The sequence below is a fragment of the Phycodurus eques genome, chromosome 5, assembly GCF_024500275.1.
Source record: "Phycodurus eques isolate BA_2022a chromosome 5, UOR_Pequ_1.1, whole genome shotgun sequence".
Taxonomy (NCBI): Eukaryota; Metazoa; Chordata; class Actinopteri; order Syngnathiformes; family Syngnathidae; genus Phycodurus; species Phycodurus eques.
This window is the reverse complement of record NC_084529.1, coordinates 23,605,031-23,633,007: the sequence shown is the minus strand read 5'-3', so window position 1 is coordinate 23,633,007 and position 27,977 is coordinate 23,605,031. Positions and strand designations below refer to the sequence as shown.

The following is a 27,977-nucleotide window of genomic DNA, read 5'->3' as shown; positions in this document are numbered from 1 at the left end:
GAACCTTCAGTCTCATCCCTGGAGCGCTCTAGTCCACTGACCGAGGGCCGGTCCCGCTCGTTGCGCTCCAACCGCTGCTCATTCGGAGGAAGCTCGGTCACCGTGGTGAAGATGACACCACTTTCCTTCCTCCCCGCCACACGGGTGGTTAAATACTTGGGCATCATCAACATGTTCTTCATTCGAGAGACCACATCATTACGAGAGGTATGTCCAACATTGCACCAAAAAAAAAAAAAAAAAAAAAAAAAAATATGGATTCATAGCCAGTTGTGTGTTTTTGTTCTTTACAGGAAGGTGGTGTGAGTGGCTTCCTTCATTCGTTCATAGCAGAGGTGTTTGCCATGGTTCGTGCCCACGTCGCCGCTTTGGGTGGGAATGCCGTCGTGTCCTACAGCATGAAGGAGTGTGTGTTAATGGAAAATCCCAATAAGAACCAGGTATACACACACACATTATGGGTAAAAAATATTTTTTAATTGCTTATATAGGAATAAAATGGTTGGTTGACTTACGGGTGCCCCAATTTTTGAGTTACAAGCCCATTACGTTATGTTTATTTTAAACTTTTTTTTATTTTTTTATTTTTTTACTTTGTGTTGCGTGCCAAAATTTGCGATATGAGCAAGCGTCAGATACGCTGATGAGTAAAGTGAACAAAAATGAAGCAAAAAAGGCACTGTAATGTGCTCGCATGTGGACAAAGAGATAAATTGATTGAACGAGTGAACCAGTCAACACACGAATATAAAATGAAAACAGTATCTACAGTAATTAAACTTTATAAAACCAGTTTATTTATTTGCATTGTTTTATTATTTTTTATTTACAATACAGTGCTATTTTTTTTTTTTTTTTAACACATGACCCAAAACAAATAGTTTTTTGGGGGGCTTGAGTTTGAATTTGAATTGAATCTGTTTATTTCAATGTGCCATTAAAACAATGCAGCAACAACAACACATCTTAATGGAAAAAGCAAATGAAACATTAATTTCCATCCATTTTCAACATCGCCTATCCTGTTCAGGGTTGCGGGGCGCTGGAGCCTATCCCGGACTACACCCTAAACTGGTTGCCAGTCAGTCACAACACCATCACTGACAACAATAATTTCAACAACAACAAAAAATAAATAAATTTGTAACATTAAAATTTCTGAAAAAAAGAGAAGTAAATTTTATAAGTGCTCACCCTTTATACATAAATTCCAAAATTACATCTGCTCACATGGTGAACATCCCCAGCAAGGAATGCGTCTCTTCCACTCAACAGCTCTGTGACTATTAGTTATAGTATATTTTACACTACATTACTCCATATACAGCACTAATATATTTACAAAAATTTTTATATACAAACAAAATTATCCTTTATACAGATACACACACACACGTGTAAAAACAAGTATCAATAATAATCCCTGAAAACACCATAGTCAAACCCCAGTCTCAGCCTTGTATTTTGACATCTTTTGTTTGAACCCTAATTTAAATCAATGAAAATCTGGACATTGCTTAAGCTTTAGTCCCAACCCATTCCACAATTTGACCCCACATATAGGTACACACAAACTTTTCGTGGTTGTTACAGCTTGGACTTTAAAATTAGTTAGTAGCCCCCCCTCCCTCTCTCTAAATAGTTTTTAGATGTTACCTGGTAATAACCAGTAATTTTGCCGTATAAAAGTTTACTAAATCAAAAAGTTTTGATATTCTTGACTGCAAAAATAATGTATTTGTGTGATCAAAATATCTCTCCTTGAGCCGTCACCTTATCGTGGTGGAGGGGTTTGTGTGTCCCAATGTTCCTAGGAGCTAAGTTGTCTGGGGCTTCATGCCCCTGGTAGGGTCACCCATGGCAAACAGGTAAGGGACCAGACAAAGCAGGGCTCCAAAAACCCCTATGATGAACAAAATATATGGATCCAGGTTTCCCTTGCCCGGACGCGGGCCCGAAAGGGTAAGGTGGGTCACCCTTCCCATGGGATCACCACCTGTGGGAGGGGCCATAAGGGTCGGGTGCAGTGCGAGCTGGGCGGTGGCCGAAGGCGGGGGACCTTGGCGATCCGATCCCCCGCTACAGAAGCTGGCTCAAGGGACGTAGAATGTCACCTCTCTGGCAGGGAAGGAGCCCGAACTGGTGTGTGAGGTTGGGAAGTTCAGACTAGATATAGTCGGGCTCGCTTCCACACACGGCTTGGGCTCTGGTACCAGTCCTCTTGAGAGGGGTTGGACTCTTTTCCACTCTGGAGTTGCCCCACGGTGAGAGGAACGGGAGGTCGACAGGCGGATCGGTGCAGCGTCTGCAGTGATGCAGACTTTGTATCGGTCCGTTGTGGTGAAGAAGGAGCTAAGCCGAAAGGCGAAGCTCTCGATTTACTGGTCGATCTACGTTCCTACCGTCACCTATGGTCACGGGCTTGGGTCTTGACCGTAAGAACAAGATCCCGGATACAAGCGGCCGAAATGAGTTTCCTCCGCAGGGTGTTCGGGCTCTCCCATAGAGATAAGGTGAGAAGCTCGTTCATCCGGGAGGGGCTCAGAGTAGAGCCGCTGCTCCTCCGCATTGAGAGGAGCCAGATGAGGTGGCTCGGGCATCTGTTTAGGATGCCTCCTGGACGCCTCCCCGATGAGGTGTTCCGGGGACGAGACCCCGGGGACGACCCAGGACACGCTGGAAAGACTACGTCTCTCGGCTTGGCTGGTAACGCCTCGGGATCCCCTCGGAAATGCTAGAGGAAGTGGCAGGGGAGAGGGAACACACACACACACTGGCAATTTAGAGTCACCTACGGGCAATTTAGAGTCTTCAATTAACCTACCATGCATGTTCTTGGCATATGCGAGGAAACCAGAGTACCCGGAGAAAACCCACGCAGGCACGGGGAGAACATGCAAACTTTTATATATATAAATAGATAGATATAGATAGATATTAATAATCCAAGGCCCAAGACCGAACCTTGGGGGGTACTGACGGATTGGACAATGATTATAGTGATATGAATCTCTATATACTGTATTCCACTCTTGTGCCAATAAGTCAGAATTTAATGAATCCGTTGCTTGTTCTGTTCGTAATCATCATATAAGTAATTTCGTCAACAATTTCCTTTTTCTTATGGTAAAAATCAGACCGTGTGAAAACAGGTAAATGAGCTGTCGCAAATTAGTTCACTAACAGTATTGTGTTCAATGTTTTGTGGGACAATATTGTCAATGAGGGTAGTGCTGCGTGATGTAATTCTGCTGGGTCTAGTGATACTCTGGTATAAATTCATACTGTACATTATACTGAGAAATTCCTCTGTCATTTTATGTTTAGTTGGGTTTATCAAATCAATATTGTAATCGCCACAGATAAATATGGTTTTGTTGCTTTTTACTGAAAACAGTTTTTCCATCCACTCAAAACAATTCCACACTTGAAACCGGTGACCGATTTAAACAGCTAACGATAGCCTTCTTTTCCTTTTCATTGTAAATTTCAATTGCTATACATTCCAGTATATCCTTAACTGATATTGTCATGTTATCAATTAGCTTAATTTGGAATGTTTTATCAACATATATCGCCACTCCACCTACTGTTTTGTGTTGTCTATTCAGTCATAGTTAAGTTCATAACTCTCTAATTCAAAGTCAGTTCGCTTATCTTCATTTAGCCATGTTTCGGAGACCGCTATAATGCTAAAACAATGTACAAACTGTTTTAAAATGTGCATACATCTACTGTTATAGTGTATAATTGACAATTTCTCTTCCGACCTACTGGATTGGTTATATTCTTCTTGAGTGTAATAGTTGCAGTTAATGTTGACAGTTGAAAAGTACATATTGTCCGGGTCTAATTCTGCTTCCAGGTTTTGTGCCTTATGTTCTGTGTAACTAAATTATTTCAGTTCCAACAGTTCACATTTCTGAATTGTTTGTTGTGTCTCCATCTATGTCCAATCTTACTATTTTCACTTGTGGTAAATGCATTGTTTCTAATAACTCACTGTGTAAAAGTGTCTTGCACCTCAGATGATCCAGTCAAGTACTATTCATATTTTTCCAGCTCCTTCATGCTTCTAATCACCAAAACATTGGCCTCTTCTGGTGTTCCATTCAGCTTGTTGTATATTTTGCAGTTCGTAACCCAAGTGCTTTGAATTTTGTTTTGCATACAATAAATGGAGTTACGAGCTTGATCACAGAACAAATTAAGATAATAAATCAAGGCTCTGATGTGCAATCAGACCTGTTTCAGCGGTTTAATCTGCCCGTTTGTGTTCTCACACAGGCTCAGTGTCTTATCAATGTGAGTGGCGATGCAGTCATATGCGTGAGGGAATCGGATCAGGAGCCCGCGTCATCCACGACAAACCTCGGACAAGCATGCACCATGGGAATGGAAGGGGCCACATGACACCAGCCATCAAACGCACAAACGTCTAGCCGTCCAAATGCGAGCAATCTTTGTCTGCCTTAACTTTGTCAAACATTTCCAAAGTTCAAATGCAAGTCATTATAAGCAACACATGCGCACAAAATAAAATTACAAATACTGACATGGATTTTTGTCACGTATTTCCACCATAATTGCTTGAAACAATGGCCAAAGAAGCGCTTAACGTTTACCTGCTTTAACCACCGTCCCCCTCAAGTGTCAGCCCAAAGCCTCCCCAGTATCGTCCGAGTGTGGTTACCAGCTACAACCACTTTAACAATCCAGGCATCTAAAATGGGGTACATGCGTACTGATATTTAACATCTTAACTGATTTTTAGGTGTGAAAACCCCAAACATGACGTGTAAAAAAAATCAGCAAGCATGTCCGTTTTGGTTGTGTAGTGTGTGGTGTATGCAGATGACCAACACAGCACATTACACACATACAGTAACAATATCTCCATCGACAATTGCTAGTCTCCTTACCCAAACCAAATACCTGTCACAGTACAAAGACTAACTTGTGAGAGGCAGCATGGTGGCAGGACATCCACACTGCCGAAATGTATTGAACAGGTTTTACTTTACATTTGTTAGCCCTGACCGTTTTCCAAGGGCGTAAAATCGGGGGTGTTAAAAAAATAATAACTGACTCTATTAACACACCGCACACAACAGGATGTTTCAGAGACATCCGATAATCGGGCCTTTGCTGACTTGGATCTGAAGAGGGGGGAAATGCTCAAATTTGGTCCAATTGCTGGTTTGTTAGTGGGCACCGCTTCAGTCATTGGTCCAAGGGACTCGACAATATTTCTAATGCACTTGGATTCTCCTTCCGTGTTTTTACCGGTAATTGTCAACATTTCAGGTGGGTTATTTTTAAAGCGAGTCATCGGCATACACAATTTGTCAAGTCTGTTTTGATTTGTTTTCATTATCAAAGCTTTTCCAGTACATTATTGCTCACAGGAAGTGTCAGCAACCACATTTCTTGATAATAACCAGGTCACAGCCCCCGTCGTGTCCAGTCAAGTTTGCTGTACCTTATACAATGAACATTTGTTATGGTTTTACTGCAAATGGTAAAAGGTTCTAGATGGTTTGTATTCAAATTAACCATGGTTTATTAGTAAAGGTCAAATTCTTTGCTCGGCTTGCATCACTGCTGTTTTGGTGTTTAGTGCGTCCTAATCCTGATACTGATTTTTGGCTGTGATGTTGATTCATGATGTTCAGTGCTGGAAGTAATTTAGATTTTTTTTTCCCCACCCATGTGTATAGATATACAGGCTGTAAATTTGCTTTCTAATCATTAGTTAATTTTCTTTGGAAGTGCAATAAATGCTCGTTTGGAATTAGTGGTACTATAAATCAGTTTTTTTGTTGTTGTGACAAACGGGTTGTGATCTATTTCCTGTGTTTGTGTCCAAAGTTGAATGTGCTAGGAGCATGCAGACCAAATTTGTATCGCCATGAACTTGTAATGCTGGCCTGGGTAAGACTTGCACAATAAACTCAGTCAAACCAAGATGAGTCTGTGTTGTCATTAAAACCTTTTTTAAAAACGCGTCTTAAAAAAATAAAAATAAAATTTCAGAATGACCATCACACGTTGAGGACCAGTTGTCCGAGGAACAGGTGTCCTGTGGTGGCAGAGTAACCTGAATATGGAAGTCAGAACCTACGCACATCTAGTACATAATAAAAATTAGGTTCGGCGGGGGGGATTAGGTTCGGTGAAGATGCATTCAATGTCCCTGCAGTGACTGGAACACCAGCATCTTCTAAATGCAGGCTGACAATATCTTAGGATAACTGTCTTCTTTGACCATGAATGTAACAATAAAGTAACCATTGTGTTTATTTATATATTTAATTGCAAATCATTAAAGTTATGCAACGCATAAAAGGTCCTTCATTGAAAGTCTTATTTTCAAAAGAGTGTCACTCAAAATGAATTAGCCAATGAAGACGCATTCCTCATAAAGCCCGCCCACCCGTGAGGTTCGTGCCAAACATAAAACGCATGAAGTCAGGCAAGCAGCAGCGCAGAAATTGGAACGTGAGCAAAAGGTCAAGCAGCTGAAACGCGAATATCGTCAACGCAAGCGAAAAATATTTTCATTGCAAATAATAAAATTTCTTTATTCAGTTAGATTATATCTCTCAAAGACTTGTTTTTTCCCCTTGACATTTGAAAAGTTTTGTTTGCTCGTCTTGTTTTTGTTTGTTTGTTTGCGATTTTAAAGGTTTTGTGTGATTCTTTTTGGTACAAATCTGATTCCATAAATGTCTGTCGTATGTAAGTACCATCGTAAATTGAGGACGCCCTGTAATGGTCAATAGGCAATATAGTTTCAGTTTTTTGGGGGTCATGATAAAGTAGCAATTTCAGGTGAAATTTGATTAAGAATCATGTAATACAGCTGGAGGTCGTTGGCTGAACCCGAAAGTTTACGTAAGTCATAGTTACAGTAAATAGTTGTAGGAAAACAACACTTCTAGGTCATAAATATGAAACAATCAAATTGTAAAACTGTACAGCGCTGTTGTTCGTAACTTTGAAACCGGGTATTGTCGGGACTGTCTGAAGTCCAATGTTTAAGACGAAATGCTTTCCCGCTACTTTGTCAAATAATGATGATGACGAAAATATGACTAAATGTATAACAACCATGCTTTTATTGTTGTCAAATCAAAATATATGAATTTGAACGTCATCTCGCGACATCTTGTCATTTTCTCGCGAGGAGTTGAGCACTTGACCAATGAACTCCGCGGCGGTAGATGTCGCTCGCGAGTGGCTGGGTGGGCATAAACGCTAGTGTAGAACGTGGCTCCAGGTAGGTCGTAGTCAGGCAGCGGAAGCCCGAGCGAATTTGCGCCTGGCTCCCTCGCGTCCTACCCGGGTTTCTGGCATCCGAACGTCCCGCGGTCGGTCGTCCGTCCGTCCCGCCCATCATCAAGCTCACTCCCTAACATGGGGGAAAACATTTTGCCACGGCGCATGTTCCTCTGGTGCATGGCGGCCATCTATTTGAGCGCATTTGTTTCGCTCTACGTGCAAATACCAGGTAAGGTAATTTTGTGGGGGAGAAGTTTGACGTACTTTAGTTGACTTTACCGAGCTACCTTGCTGTGAACTCGAAACTCTGCACAGCGGCGTACGTGGCCGGGGAGGTTCCAGAATGGTCTTGTGTCCTTTTAAAGGGACGCTAAAAAAACCTTAATCCAAACACGCGAGCTAATATGAGGATAAAGTGACCTTGTCAGATTTGAACTACATTACCCACAATTTCTAGGAAGGAAAACGTAGGTTATGATAGGGTTGTTCATTGATATTATTGAACACTCATTAGGGAAATGAGGCAAGAATTCACATTCACACCTACAAGCAATCTAAATCAGATTTATTTATTTATTTTTACTAGAAAAGCAATGTTTATACTCTTGACTGGTTGCCAACAAACCGCAGGGTCCAATTAAACAACCAGTCGCATTCACACCTATAGACAATTTAGATTCTTCAATGTACCTAACATGGGTGGTGTGGTGCAGGACTGGTTAGCACATCTGCCTCACAGTTCTGAGGACCAGGGTTGAAATCCCAGCCCCGGCTGCGTGGAGTTTGCATGTTGTCTGTGTGGGTTTTTGCTGGGTATTCCGGTTTCCTCCCACATCCCAAAAACATGCATGGTAGGTTGATTGAAGACTCTAAATTGCCCGTAGGTGAATGTGAGTGCGAATGGTCATTTGTTTATATGTGCCCTGCAATTGGCTGGCGACCAGTTCATGGTGTACTCCGCCTCTTGTCCGAAGATAGCTGGGATAGGGTCCAGCACACCCGTGACTTGCGTGAGAATACGCGGTACAGAAAGTGGATGGATGAATGTGCCCAACATGCTTTTGGAATGTGGGAGGAAACTGGAATACCTGGAGAAAGACCACACAAGCATACGGAGAACATCCAAACGCCACACAGGAAGACTGGAGCTGAGACTCAAACTTAGAACCTCTCCACTGTGAGGCAGGTGGGCTGCTACAGTTAAATTAATTTCTCTAATCCAGTATTTTACAACCTTTATTGACATTTTAAATTGGGAAAAATGGCACACCACTAAACAGAGATGAAACAAATAGCTTCTAAAGGAGATCCATCAGTTTGAGCAAAATGAAGGGCAAAAAAAATAACGCCTGCTGAAGAAAATTAACAAAATGAGAGAGGGCAAAGTATACAAAATCACTTTAGTTTTTTAAATCAGGTGTGTGTGTGTGTGTGTCTTTTGGTAGGTCTCTATGGCAATGAGGGTTTGCTCCCTGTCCGCAATCAGCTGCGCTACAGCGGCAAGCCTCTGGTCGAGCAGCTGCTGGCCTCGCCCACCCTGCTGTGGCTGAGCCCCTACCTGGGCCTGGACACCCACACAGCCATTGAGCTGCTGTGCCTGGTGGGGGTGGCGCTCAGTTTGGCCGCCATGCTGGTTGGGGCGCTGAGGGACAGCGTGGTCTTCTTCTGCCTCTGGGCCTTGTACTTGTCCATGTACCAAGTAATGTAGATGTACTGCTGGAGATGATAATGTGGTGTCTGGCATCTTTCTCACTTTGTTTCTGTGACAGGTGGGGCAGGTTTTCCTCTACTTTCAATGGTGAGTGCTTATGGTCTGTTTCATACCACAATATGGCAGAGTGGTGCTATAATCCAGTGTTTCCCAACCTTTATTGTGCCACAAAATTGCATGGCACACCTCTTAACATAAATTTCAGTATACATGTACTGTTCAGGGGTTCAAGTTTGGGGTCACTTGGAAATATCTTTAATTTTATTTTTTTAAATAAAAAAAGAAAACCACTAGTGTACATCCATCCATTTTCCAAACCGCTTATTCCATGTTGTCACACATACGGCCCGCGGGCCAGAACCGGCACGTCGTTGTCCAAACCGGCCGTGGGGATGGAAAACACATTCACTGCTATTTTTCAATAAAAGTAACTTTTGTTGCTAAATTTGTCTACTGGAGGGTGCACTGACAACACTTAAATGACATTGATGACTTGTGAAGGCCAAATGATGCAAATGTTTCAGGAGCACACTAATATAAAATGCTGTGCCATGTTCACACTACAAATTCTGTGAAAATAGAAATGTTTTAAGACATTGAATATTACAAAATTTCAGACAAAAGCTTCACTTCAAAAGCGGTTGGTTTGTTGGAATCTTTTTTTTTTTTTTTTTTTTTCTCTCTCTCTCCTCCCCCTCCCCCACAATACACAGTATGAAGAAGATGGGTCATTGTTGTCACATGTACTAAACAGCCAGTACTTGCCAGAAATTCCTGAAGCTCCTTCAATGTTGCTCTCAGCCTCTTGGCACCCTCCCTGACCAGTTTTCTTCCAGTGTTTTCATCAATGTTGACTTTTTTTCTTTTACAACAAAAGTCTCAGGAAAAGCATACTAGTGCAGCAACATATACTGGTAGATTATTACAGTGGTACCTTGATGAAAAGGTGCTTCCTTTCGAACAACACACCACTGAATACATTGGAAATTACATTGACATTGTTAATTTGGTCAAAAAAAGAGCTTTATTTGGGAAAAAAAAAAAAGACCACCAAGCTTTTAAATAGTTGTGTACTGTATTGTATAAAAGGAAATACCATTTAGTGGAAGAGAATTTAATTGTTCTGCATCACACTATACGTCGGTGTCATAGATGGATGAGCAAAGCTACATTGTTTGTAGTAAATAAATAAGCATTTTCTGACCAGTTACTGTAAGTTGTCATGTATAATGCGCACCCATATATAATACGCACCCCCAAAGTTGACCTCAAAATTCTGGAAAACCCTTCTACCTATATGTAATGCATTTTTACAATGCATGATTTTGCTTCTACCCATATGATCAAAACAGTATTATCTGTATTTTGTTAGTTTTTTCAAATGATTATTCCGAAGTTAAGCACTTTATTTGACTACGTAATACTTTCTTTTTATGTACTTGTTCTTCTTTTGAAATTCACAGCCCTACTTTTATTTAGTAAATGAGAAAACACAGTTGTGCTCCTATGTTTGATTACCCAGGCAGAATTTGTAAGATGGGTGCAATCCTTTAAAGAAGACATGAAGGGCCAGGCAAAACACATGTAATTTTATTTTAATGGGATTCAAATTAAACTGTCTAGCATTTCCGAAAATAATTATCAAAAAACAAAAATAATAATGATGGTTGTTGTTCAGTCATCAGTTGTATTTCAAAATAAATAAAAGTAAAAAAATATATCCATCCATTTTCTGAGCCGCTTATCCTCACTAGGGTCGCGGGCGTGCTGGAGCCTATCCCAGCTGTCATCGGGCAGGAGGCGGGGTACACCCTGAACTGGTTGCCAGCCAATCGCAGGGCACATAGAAACAAACAACCATTCGCACTCACAGTCACACCTACGGGCAATTTAGAGTCTCCAATTAATGCATGTTTTTGGGATGTGAGAGGAAACCGGAGTGCCCGGAGAAAACCCACGCAGGCACGGGGAGAACATGCAAACTCCACACAGGCGGGGCCGGGGATTGAACCCGGGTCCTCAGAACTGTGAGGCTGACGCTCTAACCAGTCGGCCACCGTGCCGCCTAAAAAAAAAAATATATTTCACAAATTCTACCAGGGTATGTAAACTTATTAGCACAAATGTACATATTATGCAGTCATACGTACCCCTGTCATATTGGAATGAAAGTGTAGGCGACACCTTTTTCCATAAACTCTAGGTGGCGGTGGCCGATTGGAATGAAAGTGTACAGCTTTTTCATAACCTCTAGATGGGGGCATACATTTATAAAATGGGATTCCCCCCCCCCCCATTTTCCTCTATACCTATGTATAATGCTCAACATTGACTTTTTTGGGGGGGGAATGCGCATTATGCATAAGAAAGTTTGGTAATTGTAATTGGATCATTTCCTGCGCCTCTCCTGATGATCTCTCATTACTTTCATAGTGGTTGGTAATCACTGTGGTAAGCCACTGAATGAGCACTATCTCATTCCCCCAGGGACAGCCTGCTTCTGGAGGTGGGCTTCCTCTGTGTCCTCGTGGCTCCAATGACTCTCATCAGGGGGTCTCGGTCAGTCTGTGAGCATGACCGCATCACCTTTTGGCTCATCCGATGGCTTCTCTTCCGCCTCATGTTTGCCTCCGGAGTGGTGAAGCTCACCTCACGCTGTCCTACTTGGTGGGGCTTAACTGGTATGACACCTATTTGTTACGCACACCTCGCTACTAGAGGTTATTTATGATTTAAACTCACCATTTGGCTGTTAAATGGGATATATTACATAAGAGACTTTAATAGATTGTTTACCCATGAAGTGTGAAATTACTCAACCAAGTAAATCTTTTGTGATGTAACATTGGCACTAATTTACACAGTAACTGCCCACACGGAGTTTCTCCCATGATTTGGAGGCTAGGCTCGGTGACTATCCAAGATTTTAAAGTGACTATTAGACTACACAGAAACGCTTTCAAGTCTCAACCTAAGCAGAACTTCAGTGTTGGTGGATGCACAGAGGAGCGTTTGCTGACAACATAACCAACTTTGCTTTTTGTAATGTTTGGTGGTGATGTTTGTCTGCATGCACCACATGCCCAGATCCACTACAGTAATTTGGCAACTTTGTAATGAAGTGCTGTCTCCACCAGTGAGTCATTTGCATGAGATGGTACTGCTCCCTCAAAACAAGCTGAGGCTTTAAAAAAAGGTTTACTGTTATTCTTGATCATATTGCTGTATTTTGACATAAGCTTCTCAAGACTTGCGAAAACAGTTATTTTGAACACAACATTCACAAACACCTTTGGCAGCAAAAACCTCAAACAATGTTGAGTGTGTCCAATAAAAACATGTCATAAATTTGGGTAAACTGTGTTTGCCTATTGTTGTGACTTGGCTATTGATTAAATTTATATTGTCCTTCTTCAAAGCAGACTTATCTTTTGTGTTTAATCAAAATAAGACATTTGCAAACATCTGTTTTTACTTTGGAAAATAATGATCAACATTTTCCCCTATTTTCTGACATGTTACGGACCAAACCAGTAACTAAATCATAATTAGTTGGAACAAATGTCACTTAATCTGTTACAAAAATAGTCGTTATTTGCAGCCATAATATGAATAACCTGTAATTGACATGCGTTGAGCCTGAAGTCCAGAAGTGTACATCAAACTAGCAGCCCTGTGCATTAATCAATACTGAAGAAGTAGCGCTCAGTTCCAAAAAGGTTGGTGAGTACATCACTCCCTCTTGTGAGATTGCTTAATTATTGTTTGGTTCTGTTTAATCATCAAACAATAATCGGTGAAAAATATACTTTGCAATAAACATTAACGCAAAATAAATTTTTATCCGATTATTTAATTGCTGGAATAATCGATTCTAAAAATATTCGATAGGGACAGCCCCAGTGTTTTTGTTTCGGTAAAAAAGCTGTTTGTATACGCTGCACTGCACTAATCAGTTTTTTTTCTTTTTCTTTTCCCCCACCCCTTTGTGTTAAACAGCGATGACGTATCACTACGAAACTCAGTGCATTCCCACCCCGCTGGCCTGGTTTGCCCACCAGTTGCCCGTGTGGTGGCAGAAGCTGAGCGTGGCGGGCACCTTCACCATCGAGATCGCCGTGCCGCTGCTTTTCTTCAGTCCGCTGCGCAGGCTCAGACTCTGCGCTTTCTACTTGCAAGTGAGCACAGCATGTCGGGTCTTGAGCGCACACGCCTGCACTAATTTTTCAAAGTCATTGGAATGATTATGTTTCTCTTATCTGTCCAGGTGCTGCTGCAAGTGTTTATCATTTTGTCAGGGAACTACAACTTCTTTAACCTTCTGACCATGGCCCTTTGTCTGTCCCTGCTGGATGACCGGCATGTACGCTTTTGGCTGTGCACGGCAGAACACACTGAAGACAAGGGTGAGGCAAACTATCCCTGTCTGTAACAAGGGGTCTTTTAGTTAAGTTTATTTATCCTTCAGTGGGAACATACTAACAAAAATAAATAAATACCCCCCAAAAATGTCCTCAGGAATACTGTATTTTTATGCTAAAAACAACTTATTCTTGTGATATCAGTTTTATTCTCATAATGTCACAATGTTATTTTCATGAAATTAAAAAAAAACCTAACCTTATTCTCATAAAATGACTAGAAAGTTTTTTTCTTGTAATATTAAGACTTTATTTTTATAAAATTACCACGTTTTTTTTTTTTACATTTTTGCTGATCTAATTTTCGTTACTTTTCTTATTCTCGTAATTTTTCTTTATTCTCATGAAATAACCTATTCTTTTTTATTTTGATGTTCAATTTACTAATTTCTTAGGAAAAAATATGATAGAATCGCAGTTTTACAACTTTATTTTTGGAATTCTGACTTTATTTTTTTCTTGTTAATGTGCCAATGTACCTAACATGGGTGGTGTGGTGCAGGACTGGTTAGCACATCTGCCTCACAGTTCTGAGGACCGGGGTTGAAATCCCAGCCCCGCCTGTGTGGAGTTTGCATGTTGTCTGTGTGGGTTTTTGCTGGGTATTCCGGTTTCCTCCCACATCCCAAAAACATGCATGTTAGGTTGATTGAAGACTCTAAATTGCCTGTAGGTGTGAATGTGAGTGTGAATGGTTGTTTGTCTATATGTGCCCTGCGATTGGCTGGCGACCAGTTTGTGGTGTACCCCGCCTCTCGCCCGAGGATAGCTGGGTTGGGCTCCAGCACACCCGCGACCCTAGTGAGGATAAGTGGTTCGGAAAACGAACGAATAAATGAATGAATGCATGTTTGTTTTTCTAGTTGTATTATGCCCCGAATTGCAGAGATTTGAACCAGAACTCCTGTCTGCAAGGCAGATATGCTAACCAGTCTAATACTGTGCTACCTGTGCAAATATTTATGCTTCAACTTTTACTCATGATATACCAACCTTTTTCTTCTTCTTTTTTCAAAACTTTTTTTAAATGCTATTTTAGCAATATTAAGACTTTATTGTTCTAAATTTCACACTTTATTCTCTTGAAATTACGACTTCCATCCATTTTCTACAGCATTTGTCTTCATTAACATTGCAGTAAAATGGATTTTAAATTGGCCTAGTCGCCAGCCAATTGTGGGGCACCTACATGTGTAGACAAACAACCTTTCACTCTCACATCTATGGACAGTTTATAGATCTTGTAATGAATCTAACATGCATGCTTTTGGATGGTGGGAGGGGAGAAGATGCCTAATCCACAACGTGGATATCTTGACTGTGAGGCAGATGTGCTTACCATACTGCGTAAAATTTAAACTTTATTCTTGTAATTTGTTTGACTGATAATTCGTATTAGTGTGCCTTTTAATTGCTGTACTACTTAATGTAACGACATGTAATGGTTTGTATTGTATCCTCTCTGCTAATTTTTATTATTTTGGACATGTATTTCTTCAATACTCATGGCTTCCCTCTTGTTTATCTCCTTTCAGAGTCCAAGCTGTGGTCCTGGCTGTGTTACATACTGGAGCTTGCTGTCTTTTCTCTGGTTATCTATGGGGCAATCGTGTGTTTTGAATTGAAAGTGGACATGACAGCGAGTGCTATTACTTCCAAAACAGGTACTGTACACGAGAGGGCTGTCATTTTGATAAAGGCCATGTGTGTATAATATCCACATAAAATGCTCATTTTTTGGGGGGGGGGGGGGGCTCCTTCAGCATTCACCTACCACCACTTCAAACAGTTTCTGAACAGTGTCACTTTCCCATGCGTGTGGGTCGGCGTTCTATCTCTCATGTGGGAGATGCTCACAGCCATGTACAGGTACTAATCCTCAGCTTGTGTGTGTTTATAGTGACTTGATTTGATTTTTTGGAAATAATTTTAAAAAAAATTTTATTTCATATTTCTTCCTAGGTGTGCCTGTGTGTCTGGTTTCCTAAGGAGGTTTTGGTCTACGCTGCAGTGGACGGTGTTTGCTGCTGCCGCGGCCGCCATGTTCACCATCAGTCTGGTGAGTTGAACTTCTCACGTTGGCATTAACCACCACCATGTAGACGCCAGGGGGAGAAAAGTGTCTGGTCACGCTCAAGTTCTACCACACCAAACTCATCCTAGCGTGGAGCTTGTTTTGTTTGATCCAAATTGACTTCACCAAACAGCTCCCCACTATGTTGGAAACAAAGAATTGGGGAAATATAATGAAAAATGTACTTTTTAAATGCTAAATAGTTGGGTCTCTGGAGTCCCTGCCCGCCCATCAAGGGTGAAATTCAACAACCAAGTCAATATTTAGCAGGCTCCGTATTTCCTTGATTGTGTCTGTGAGTGAACTATTCTATTTACATAATACCCCCACCACACGGTTTCTCCGCCCATGACTAGGCAGCGAGGCAAGTTTAGAAATGTTCAAGTAATCATACAGAAGCACAATAATTTCAAAGCCAAAAGCCAAGCAGAGCTGGAGTGTTGTTGGATGCAGCTCCTTGCCTGCACCTTGGTTGACATGTAAACGAAAGCCGTAGTCAGCGTCAGCACACCCCGCAATAGAGGGGGACGGGGTGAGCGGTGGCTCAATTGCTTTAGACAGGAGTGCGATGTAAAAAAAAAACAAGGGTTAAAGTATAATTGAAAATAGATGTTTTCGTACACTTTGTACAATGGGAGGAAAATGTATGTGTGAACCCTTTTGGAATTTCTTAAATTTCAGCATAAATTGGTCATAATGTGGTCTGATCTTCAGCGAAATCACAAGGGTAAAGAAACAGTCTGCTTAAACTAAAACTACACAAAAAAAGTTTTCATATTTGTATTGAAAATAAACATTCAAAGACCAGGGAGGAAAAAGTAAGTGAAACTTTGGATTTACCGTGTTTTCACGACCATAAGGCGCACCGTATTAAAAGGCACAGTCTCAGTTACGGGGTCAATTTCTGTATTTAACACATACATAAGGTGCACCCTATTATTGGGCGCAGGCATGGTAAAACATACGCCATCTTAAAACATACAGTAGCATGCATGCATGCATGCATGCTAAAACAATGTTTTTAAAAAGGCAGCTGGAGCACAACTGAGTTCGGTTGTACTTTATTGCAGTATTTAACAATGTACTCACGTTATTTTTTTTATCAATCCTCATCCACAAATCCATCAAAGCCTCATCTTCTGAATCCGAAATGAACAGCTGGGCAAGTTGTCAATCAAACACGCCAGGTTCCCTCTCGTACTCGTCGGAGTCAGTCTCGTTGCAGTGCGACTCCTCAGAAATGATGCCGGCTTTTACGAAAGCTCAAACAACAGTGCAAGCAGACACGTTAGCCCAAGCATCCACAATCCATTCACAAATTGTGGCGTAACTCGCCCGGCGCTGCCTCCTAGTCTTAGTAAAGCTGTGTTCGCCATCTGTCAACCGTGGCTCCCACGCCGCTCACTTCACTTTGAACGCCCTGTTTACACAAATGTCCAGCGGTTCGTCAAGCCTCCCGGAATGATGGCAAGCTCCGAGTTATTGCCCTCAGTCGAATGGTGACTGTAGAGACGCTTTTCCCGGCTGTTCTTTGCTCAATAATCCATTGCTCAAGTTGGTCTTTCAACTCGGGCCACCTCGCCTTGTTTCCGCTGCGGTCAAGCCAGCCTCCACTCGTAAAGTAGCAGTCAAGCCAGCCGCCCCTAATTTTGTTCATATCACACTAGGCATTACGGTAATAGGTCGCCAACTCGCGGCGAAAGCCACCTTCAAAATAAATTCTTCCCAATAATACGGACGTCAGTGCTCTTCAGTTATAGAATGCAACCAGCAAAGTTAATTTCAATCTTGAGATACTTTAAAAAATGTTGTTTATTTGATATCTTAGGAAAACTAAATGGTAAACGGACTGCACTTATTTGCTCCCAGTGGGCCTGGCAGTGCCTTGTATGGCAGCAGTCACCCATTGGTTTATGAATGTATGTGTGAATGTGAGGCTTTGTAAAGCGCTTCGGGCACTGTGGTGGTGCAGATAAAGCGCTATATAAGTGCAGTCCAGTTACCATTTTTTTTTTTTTTTAAATTAAAAAAATAAATAAAAAATGCAACCTAGCAAACGATAAACCCAGATACATTATCTAATGTGTGTGAAAACTGAAGTATTGACAAGGATTGTTTCTGGCTTTTTGTTTTTTTGATTCCAGGTGCCATTCACCTACATAGACTATGCCTCAAATTCCAAGCTGTGGCCTGGAGTACGTCAAGCCTACAGTCTTGTGGATCGCTACCAGCTGGTTAACTCTTACGGGTTGTTTCGAAGGATGACTGGCGTGGGTGGGCGTCCTGAGGTCGTCATAGAGGGAAGTAACGACGGCGTCACCTGGACGGTGAGAGGAACAATCTTTTGTTCTTTGTTCGGAATTGCTCCCTATCCACTATAAAGTGCACTATATAGTGAGGTCGGCATTTTTTTTACTGCTGTTCAAATGTGTAGTGAATAGTTATTATCCCCTATATAGTATCCCACAATACAGTACATCTTGAGTCGTGAACCAGTGACGGTTACTCGAAAAGCAATATTTAATGGATTCTGCTGGTTGGCACGAATCCGTTAAACTATCTTTAAGATAAGTAGAGCAACACGTCACAACACAGATGGGCAAAAAGTGCTTTCATTGTTTTGTTTTTGTAATCATAATTTATTACTGAATGTCCACCAACTGATGTTTATTTGGTACGTTGTAATTAGGCTTTACACGATCAGGATTTTTGGGGCTGATCAGCGAGTTGAAAAAAACCCAGTAACTGATCCGATCACAAGATGGAGCAATGTGTCTATTTAAATGACTTGTTCGTTTACTGTATATATTTGTGTACTGTACACTGAGTATCTTCAAAAGTATTCTCTAGCATTTTAGACAAAAGGTAAGACATTAATGACCTCTAAGGGGCATTCCAGAATTAGCCACTGACATAAGTTTAAGTTTTCAGTCGGAAATAATGGGTGCTAACTTAGTGTAAATAGATTACTTTGCACACACCGAAACTTTAGAGCATGAGACGGCAGAACGCTGGCATCTTTACGTACAACCTTTAGTGCCAGCACTAGCTTGCCAGGCAACAGAACGTTTTGTTACCTGCTTACGAGCAATATTAAAAGTAAGTGAACATACCTCAAGCAATCCATGAATGAACATCCTCTCCCGAGCATCGGTGAGGACCACCACACGGTTTTCCTTATTCTATTATTCCGCCCCACACAATACATTTTCGCGATCTATTGTTGTCGTCGTCACCATTGTACCGAGTGTATCCGGTCGCTTTTGAGTGGACAAGATAAAGCCCAGTGTTCGTAAACGACGGGATGCGGTGATATCGGAATACAATATTTTATTGCAGTAGTCTGACATAGTGCAATGTTGGAAGACCAAATTTGTCTTGTATTCTGTTTCAGACGTGTTCCCTGTCCCACACCGCCGACATGTTTATATAAAAAAAGCCTCCATGATCGATTTATGACTGTGCACTTCACACTTTTTAATTATTCATACACTTTTGTGTATGAATAATTAACCCACAATGCATTGCATATTTAACACACCGGTAAAACTGTATTCTTAATATGTAAATAAAGTAACAGCTATCAAATACACTTTTTACTACGGAAAATAATAATAGTGTGGTGACAGTGATATGCATTTCTTTGCACTTTTTATGGTACTGAACCGTTACTGTGCATTGTGTAATAAACAGTCACTTTCCAATCGCTTTCCTCTATTTGCTAAAAAAAAAAAAAAGTGATCTTGGTTAAATGGTACTGCTCTTTGTTCAAATCACCAGCTACACATTCATGTTTGGTGAGAGACGTTGATGATGCACAAGTAACTATTGTTGGTTTGAAGAAGTAACTGTAGTCGAATCACTTTTCTGGGAAAAGTAACGCGTTACTTTGCTCATCACTCCAAATGGCGGATTTTAGGAGTAACTCGGACCTGCATCACCGAATGTCTAGACATAGTTTTCGAGTCACGAGGTGTCACTTGGTCATTTTGCTTTGTGTTGGGAGACAGAATTTGACTTGTGAGTGTGCTTCGGCCATTCTACCACTAGATGGCAGCAGCGAACTTCACAGCATGTGGCAAACATCATTCCACGTGGGTGCCTCGCAGTGAAAGTGCGGCAGAAATTCCCCAAAACAGTGATTATGTTCAGTGAAAGCCCATTCGGAAAAAAATGTAGCAATTAAGGAACAGTTTATTTCTTTACATTTTATCATATGTTCTTACTATATCTTTTTTGTACTGTGCTATTTTAAAAATAATACAAATACATTTGTGTTTTAGGGGGTCTCAAACAAATTTACAGCATTTCATTGGTGAAATTTGATTTGAGATAAGACTGATTTGAAGCATGGTCGTGGAATTGATGAAACTTGTAAGTCAAGGTACGACTGTATAGTGATTATTAAGGAGTAGGGAGTGAGTGAATGATTCCGAACATAGCCTAAATCTGTTCTACCCTGCTCGTGGGCATTTATTTTGTTCTTCCCTTGCAGGAAATTGACTTTATGTACAAACCTGGCAACCTGAGCACGATGCCCCCGCTGGTGACGCCCCACCAACCCCGCTTGGACTGGCAGATGTGGTTCGCCGCCCTCGCGACCCACACGGAGGCACCATGGTTCACCGCCCTCGTGTACCGACTGCTGCAGGGCAAGACGGACGGTATGGCCGGTTCTGAAAATGAAATCTGCTTCTCACTATGCTTAAAATGTCAACCATGCTGCATGTCTGGTCACAGCCAGTCTGCTACGTCACCACTCAAGTGGCTGCACAAAACAAGATGTCTATTTCTTCAGACAGCTAAAGTAATAAGTACTTCACTAGTAAGTCAACAGTAAAACAGTGCAGTGCACTTAGTAGGAAGACTGACGCAGTAGTACGACTGTTTTACGAATAATGTTTTTTCTACTACCAGTGCCACTTTCAGCCTACTTGTACACAATTAAAACCTTCTAGTTAATTACATATTCTCCTGGTCTTATACAGCGCATATCTTTTTTTGCTTGCTTTACTTGCTTCACCTCTGTCTACATTTTTATCGCTGATAAGCTTGTTATTCTTCTTCCAAAGAAATTAGAAGCAGTGACTCGGACAGCGGATAGTTTTAAACCTGTGGGCGTGTACTTTTTGTAGATGGTCAGTTGTTGGCATATATCAATATTATTGATACCTCTTACGTGAACGTGGCCTGCCAATTAGCACACACCTGCTATTAGCAGCAAGACCAGCAACAAAGTGCCTCCCTTTTCCACTGAAGACTATCACAAACTGCTACAGAAGATGGCTGTCCTGGAAACGAAAAAACTCTACTGATGTCTCAAAATGGTGAACAGGAGCATGCTAACAGCCAGCCAATTAGCTCCACAAAGAGGGGGGATGTGAACTTAACTGAAGCTCCGCGCTGTATAGGCTGAGGCTCAGAGCGGGAGGATGCTGCACATCAGATGATGCACATCGTGAAAGCCTCCTTTGCGCAATATAATCTTATTCCAAGTGTTGCACTGAGGCGACTGTTCATTAATTTTAACAAAGTTAAGACACACTTTTGTTCGCCGCCATTGGGCATTAGCGCGTCTTCGTGCGCGTTCTTGTTTGTTGGTTATTGCCGCTTCTTCGGGGTCGGCGGACAAGGCATCGAAACTGGGAACCGAAATTGTTTAAATTTGAACGATTCCATGGGAACCGGAACGTTGGTCCCGGTTGCAATCGGTTCTCGATGCCCAACCCTAGTCATCAGCCCCAAGTGTGAATTTTTTGAAGTCCAGGTTAAAAACTCTTCCTCTTTCTCATGCTTTGTAGAGCATTTCCACTTTTAAATGATCTTTACTGCACTGTACGCTGTTTTTATTGTATTTTTATTCTTCTCGGTTTTAAATGTTTTAAGCTGTTTTTTAGTTGTTATTTTTCTTTGTTTTTAAATGTTCATTTTCATGTAAAGCACATTGAGTCACCTTGTGTATGAAACAAATAAATTTGCTTTACTTTACTAGTAACATATTACTAGGTTCAACTTGTAGACATGTGACGCGCACTAGTAGCCTCCTAGACGCTACTGGTAGCATCAAAATGCCCAGTAGTAGTTGTAGATCTGGATCTTTTGAATCTGCATCTGTTTAGTTGAACACACAGTTGTTCAGGTTGTATGAATGGTTATGGGTTGATACACAGTTTAATTGTAGCCTCTGCTATGTAGTCGAAGAGCATTGTGTTCTGCCAGTAGATGGATGTACAAAGGTACATTTATTTGTAGTAAAAAAAAACAAAAAAAAAAACAATCTGACCAATTAAATTGGATAATTTCCTGCAGCACAATGATTGTGAATCACTGGTATGGGCTAGCAGTGATTGTACATTTGGCTTCTTTCATGGCTGATGCTTTGTATGTTTGTGTTGCGCAGTCATCAGGCTGATTCAGACGGACGTCGCTCGTTACCCTTTCCACCAGCAGCCTCCTACCTACCTGCGAGCCCACCGCTACAGATACTGGTTTACGGAACCCAAAGCAGACGGGTCAGTAGTACTACTGTACGGTGGACCCCGCTACTCACGGGGGATAGGGAATGGGCCGGAGCGCGAATGGGGAAAATCTGCAGATAATTGATGCCCATTGTAATTGCATGGGAAAAATGCTATATATACTTTGACGTTTTGATAGTGTGTAGTTCAACCATTGGTTCAAAATATCGGATCTTCACCTAGCCTACCTGATAAGTCATGGGCATAAAAAAATCAATCTGGGGGCAGTGTTATGTAAATTGACCCCACGATTACACTATTACATCTGGTAAAATTCAGGGGAAAAAAACAAATTTGGGGAAAGATTTACTTTATGTAATTTCACACTTGATGGTTGCCCAGGCACTTCAAAGACACACCCTTGTTTACAAGCATTTAAAATACATTTTCCACAGTATTTTTTTTTAATACATTATGGCAGTATTGTATGTTCTCCAAGAATTGGAATGAATAACACACTGCTGCCTATGTACAGATCATATCCCCAGCGCTGGTGGAGGAGGGTCTACAATGAAGAATTCTATCCCATAGTGCATCTGGGTCACCCATTCCTTGAGAGCATGCTGGACCAACATGGTCTCAAGGTACTTTATGTACACACAAACACAGAGGCAGCGGGAGCTGTGCATTTGGTATGTGGGAATTTACCCGATTTAATCCACCTACTACTGGCACAACTATCCCGTCCCAATCATAGAAACCATCAATACAATACAAAATTGTGGTGTAACTGCACACAACTGTGCCACGTGTACCATCTGAAGTGATTCAGAATTTTTTTTTATTTTTTATTTTTTTGTAAAATGACAAAAACATAATGCATCAAACTCACCAGAGATGCTGATACACAATGGATGTGCGCAGGTTACTACAAGGGTGTTTGCTAGTCAACATTGGCAGTAACAGGTTTTGCTCTGACCAATTGATCAGAATACGCAAAAATTTCAATGTCATCGAGGGCCAGTGCTCTCAAGTACCTTCGTGGTTGGTACCCACTCAACTTGGCTCAACGGCAACACGACATTTCAGTTTTTTAAGCGAGTGAGTCTCAGCTGCTGCCAAGCCATACAAATAGTCTATAAAGTATAAATATGTTGGGTTTTACAACAATGCTAATACTACTTCTGTATTCATAATTTATGGTGTAACAGTGGCTGATAAGCTTGTATTAATTGTCACCAGCGATGATCATTGCGTCAGGTTCAATTCCAATGAATGGGAGCGGTGGATGACCATAACCGCAAAATATCTTTTGTATTTTCATCCACGGCCCCTTTCAGATTACGTTCCTAATTTGTGGGGCAACAATCCCTGGTGAATTGTGCTACACAATGATAGGAAGACATCGAAGGACGCAACATTACTGAATGCTTGGCCACCACAAGCATTTAGACTCTAGCAGATGCCATAATATGGCCCAATCAGATCCAAGCTGTTTTCCATATTAAAATTGAGGAAGATGAGCAATCCAATCATGGTAAAAGCTTATTTAAGTCACATATATTGAGAAATCCGGCCATCTCAAATGCCAGGCGGATAAGACCAACTAGAATAGCTTTAAAAAGGACATTTTGGGCATTTCCAGCCCAAATGATCTTGCACACCTGATAAAAGGACAGCCAAGATTATAAAAATAAAATACAAAAGTTGATGGAAGGGTCCTTTTAAAGAAATGGTTCCCATATTTATATAGTTTAATTTACATGGGCCAGCACCACTGATCCGGAAGGCCCTGGTATATGAGATTGACATGGCAGCATATAGAGACTGAAATCGGATTGGACAAAAAGATCTAGCTTCTAACATCTACATATGTACACGTATGAAAAATGCTACAAAATAAGTAAGACTGTTTAGAATAAATCAATACAACTTAATGGGACAAAATTTACAATTTAGGTTGTAAATATAGGTCAGTGTCTCTAAGTGTTTAGGCGGGCACAGGGGCTAGCCTTACTGACCTCCGACCATTGAGCACCAGTCAGTTTTTTTCAATACACTTGGACATTCTAATGTTAGCCATTTCAAGGGTTAGGCTAGTACTTGTAGAGTACAACCCCAATTCCAATGAAGTTGGGACGATGTGTTAAAAATAAATAAAAACAATACAATGATTTTCAAATCATGTTCAACCTATATTTAATTTAATACACAACAAAGACAAGATATTTAATGTTCAAACCGATAAACTTTGTTTTTAGCAAATAAAATGATTCCAACCTATGTGTTTAATGAGTCTCTATAATATAGGTTTTCACTACTGAAAATACACCTATACACAAAATACATAATGTACAAACTGATACACTTTATTGTTTTTAGCAAATAATCATTCACTTAGAATTTATGGCTGTAACACGTTCCAAAACAGCTGGGACAGGTGGCAAAAGAGACTGAGAAAGTTGAAGAATGCTCATCAAACACCTGTTTGGAACATCCCACAGGTGAACAGGCTAATTGGGAACAGGTGGGTGCCATGATTGGCTATTAAAGGAGCTTCCCTGAATCGCTGAGTCATTCACAAACAAAGATGGGGCGAGGTTCACCTCTTTGTGACCAAGTGCGTGAGAAAATAGTCTGACAGTTTTAGGACAATGTTCCTCAAATTACAATTGCAAGGAATTTAAGGATTTCATCATCTATGGTCCATAATATCAACAAAAGGTTCAGAGAATCTGGAGAAATCACTACATGTAGGCGGCAAGACCGAAAACCAACACTGAATGCCCGTGACCTTTGATCCCTCAGGCGGGACTGCATCAAAAACCGACATCGATGTGTTAAGGATATCACCACATGGTCCCAGGAACACTTCAGAAAACCAATGTCAGTAAATACAGTTTGGCGCTACATCCGTAAGTGCAACTTGAAACTCTACTTTGCAAAGCGGAAGCCATTTATCAACAACACCCAGAAACACCGCCGGCTTCTCTGGGCCCGAGCTCATCTAAGATGGACTGATGCAAAGTGGAAAAGTTTTCTGCGGTCCGACGAGTCCACATTTAAAATTGTTTTTGGAAATTGTGAACGTCGTGTCCTCCGGGCCAAAGCGGGAAAGAACCATCCGGACTGTCATGGACGCAAATTTCAAAAACCAGCATCTGTGATGGTATGGGGCTATGTTAGTGCCAATGGCATGGGTAACCTACACATCTGTGAAGGCACCATTAATGCTGAAAGGTACATACAGGTTTTGGAGAAATATATGCTGCCATCCAAGCAACGTCTTTTTCATGGACACCCCTGCTTATTTCAGCAAGACAATGCCAAACCACATTCTGCACGTGTTACAACAGCATGGCTTTGTAGTAAAAGAGTGCAGGACTGTTAAACAGCTGAAGCTGTACATCAAGCAAGAATGGGAAAGAATTCCACCTACAAAGCTTCAAAAATTAGTGTCCTCAGTTCCCAAACGTTTATTGAATGTTGTTAAAAGAAAAGGTGATGTAACAGTGTTAAACATGACCCTGTCCCAGCTTTTTTGGGATGTGTTGCAGCCATAAATTTCTAAGTTAATGATTTGCTAAAAACAATCAAATTTATCAGTTTGAACATTAAATATCTTGTCTTTGTAGTGTATTCAATTAAATATAGGTTGAATATGATTTGCGAATCACACAACGTCCCAACTTCATTGGAATTGGGGTTGTAAATGCACCTAAACCAGTTTTTCTTTACATTCTCTTTTAGTACTTGTGTGTTACGGAATGAATTACACTCGTAAGTCAAGGTACCACTGTACTTCAAATTTAATCTGAGCAATATCATATGAATAACAACTACACAGGACAAGTCACCTCCACGTCGGCAGTCCAACTCCGCCACGGCCCGGGTGGTGATGTGGGTGCGCGCCCAGGTCACGGGCGTCCCCACCCCCGTGCTCATCTGGACCCTGGTTGCCGGCAGCGCCACCTTGTGTCTGCTGCTGGCGTTGCCCAGGAGACAAAAAAGCATCATGGGCAGTTTCAATCCGAAAGACACTCTGCCCGATGCAAAAAAGATGGTCGATGAGGATGATGAGGAACATGAGAAAGGAGAGGATGAAGAGAAGGGTGAGATGGAGGATGTTGATGAGAAAGAAAGGGAGGGTGTCACCAATGATGATGAAAAGGAGGAAGAGGTAGAGACAGAAGTGGAAGAACAGTGAGAGAAAGGGGCTGATGTTACCAAATTGAGCAAAGAGGTATGTGTGTGTATATATTTGTACTTCCTGTCTGGGCTCGCTTGTGCACATGTTCAAATGAACATGACTTTGGATGATTTAATTGTATTGGGAAAAACACTCGCTTGAACCAGGAAGTTCCTTGCAAGCATTCTTTTCTATTTGTGGTTCAAGTTGTCAATGCAGAACCTTTTTTTATTTTTTTACACACACACGTGCCTTTTCCTTGTGTGCAATACACAAAAAATTTTTTAGATAAAATTGAAATACAATAAATGATTGTCCTGAAAGTCATTTTTGTCTAACAACCCTTTCATGCCTTGTAAGAAAACAAAAAACAATGTGCAGCTACTGATTATTGAAAGTTGGCATGCATTTAAGAAAGTACAGTGTTCCCTCGCTGCGTTGTTCACCTATTGCCAAGTCAGTGCACGACAGGTTTTTTTGTTGTTGTTTAATAATCATGACAACTAAAAAAAAAAAAAAGAATTAATTTTAACACTTCTCGTGCATGTACACCTGTGCCCCCCCCCCCACCCCCCCAAAAAAGTATAAGGAAAATTAATTAAAAAAAACTTTTTTTTTTTTACATTTTATAAATGTAGACCGTTACCTAAGGGTAGTGGAAAAAGGTGTACTTTCATTTAATGATGGGGCATAGCCAATATAACAATTTGGAATGTCCTGAAAAAGAAACTACTGGTGTACTGAGGGTATCAACAACAGTTGATGACAGAAACATTGTGAGAGCTGTGAAGAAACACCCAAAGACAACAGTGACATCACTGCCAACGTCCATAGGGCAGGGGTGAAGGCCATACCACAAGATGCAAACCAATCATCAGCAAAAAGAATCGGATGGCCAGATTGGATTTTGCAAAGAAGTAGAAAGCCACAAATGTTTTATGGACTGATGAGAGTAAGAATAACCTCTACCAAAGTGATGGAAAGGCCAAAGTTTGGAGAAAGAAAGGATCTGCTTATGATCCAAAACACACAAGCTCTTCTGTGAAGCATGCTGGGGGTAATGTCGTGCTTGCATGGCTGCTTCTGGAACTGGCTCACTAGTCTTTATTGATAACTCATGATGGTAGGAGCAAAATGAATTCTAAAGTCTACAAAACCATTTCGACTGTCAGTTTACAGAAAAATGCATCCAAATTAATTGTGAGAAGCGTAATCATGCAACAAGACAATGACCCGAAACACACTGCCAACACAACAAAGGACTTCATCGACCTTAACCCAATAGAGCATACATTTTACCTCCTGAGGAGGAGATTGAAGGGAGAAACCCTCAGAAACAAGCGAGAACTGCAAAAGGCTGGCGTAAAGACCTGGAAAAGCATTTCAAATGAAGAATGCAACAGTCTGGTGAAACCTCTGGGTCGCAGACTTCATGCATTTATTGCAAGTAAGCGTGATGCCACAAAATATTAATTATTCGCTTTGTTAATTTAATAATGTCTGTTCCAATACTTTTGCTAACTTGCAATGTGGGTGGCTTCAAGCAAAAGGTGCTCTGTCCTGAGTTGTTTAGCACATCTAAATGTAAATGCCATGAAATAAAAGCTGGAATTCTGAACTTTTGTCTCATATTCATCTTTTGATCTGAAACCCAAATGTCTTCAGTATACAACAAAAACAAAGGAATTGACCTTGCCGTTCCAATACTTCTGGAGGGGACTGTATGTCAGTGAATGCATGCTGCTACACCTGATTTCACCTATTGCGGTGGTGGTCTGGAACCTAACCCCTGCGATAAACAAGGGATTACTGTAATGCCCTATTTGGTGGTGAATTTAGA

The 27,977-nt window shown here is 41.1% G+C and overlaps 2 protein-coding genes across 9 annotated transcripts in view; both read left to right on the top strand.

The window, feature by feature from the left end:
- Nucleotides 1–5,967, top strand: part of c2cd5 (C2 calcium dependent domain containing 5) — a 64,208-nt gene extending 58,241 nt beyond the window's left edge. For all 8 annotated transcript variants that reach the window (XM_061678212.1, XM_061678214.1, XM_061678209.1 and 5 more), the window contains 3 exons: nucleotides 11–207; nucleotides 294–440; nucleotides 4,288–5,967. In XM_061678212.1, coding sequence (XP_061534196.1) covers nucleotides 11–207; nucleotides 294–440; nucleotides 4,288–4,413 — 470 coding nt within the window. In that variant the 3' untranslated portion in view covers nucleotides 4,414–5,967. The remainder of the gene's footprint in view (nucleotides 1–10; nucleotides 208–293; nucleotides 441–4,287) is intronic.
- Nucleotides 5,968–7,270: 1,303 nt separating this feature from the next.
- On the top strand, nucleotides 7,271–27,949 carry lmf2a (lipase maturation factor 2a). The gene is made up of 14 exons (XM_061678203.1): nucleotides 7,271–7,513; nucleotides 8,730–8,983; nucleotides 9,054–9,082; nucleotides 11,483–11,676; nucleotides 12,995–13,173; nucleotides 13,263–13,401; nucleotides 14,952–15,080; nucleotides 15,180–15,285; nucleotides 15,379–15,475; nucleotides 17,635–17,817; nucleotides 19,986–20,154; nucleotides 21,891–22,002; nucleotides 22,484–22,592; nucleotides 25,796–27,949. Exons 1-14 carry the CDS (start codon nucleotides 7,420–7,422, stop codon nucleotides 26,153–26,155), a joined length of 2,154 nt encoding a protein of 717 aa, XP_061534187.1. The 5' UTR covers nucleotides 7,271–7,419; the 3' UTR covers nucleotides 26,156–27,949.
- The last annotated feature ends 28 nt before the right edge of the window (nucleotides 27,950–27,977 follow it).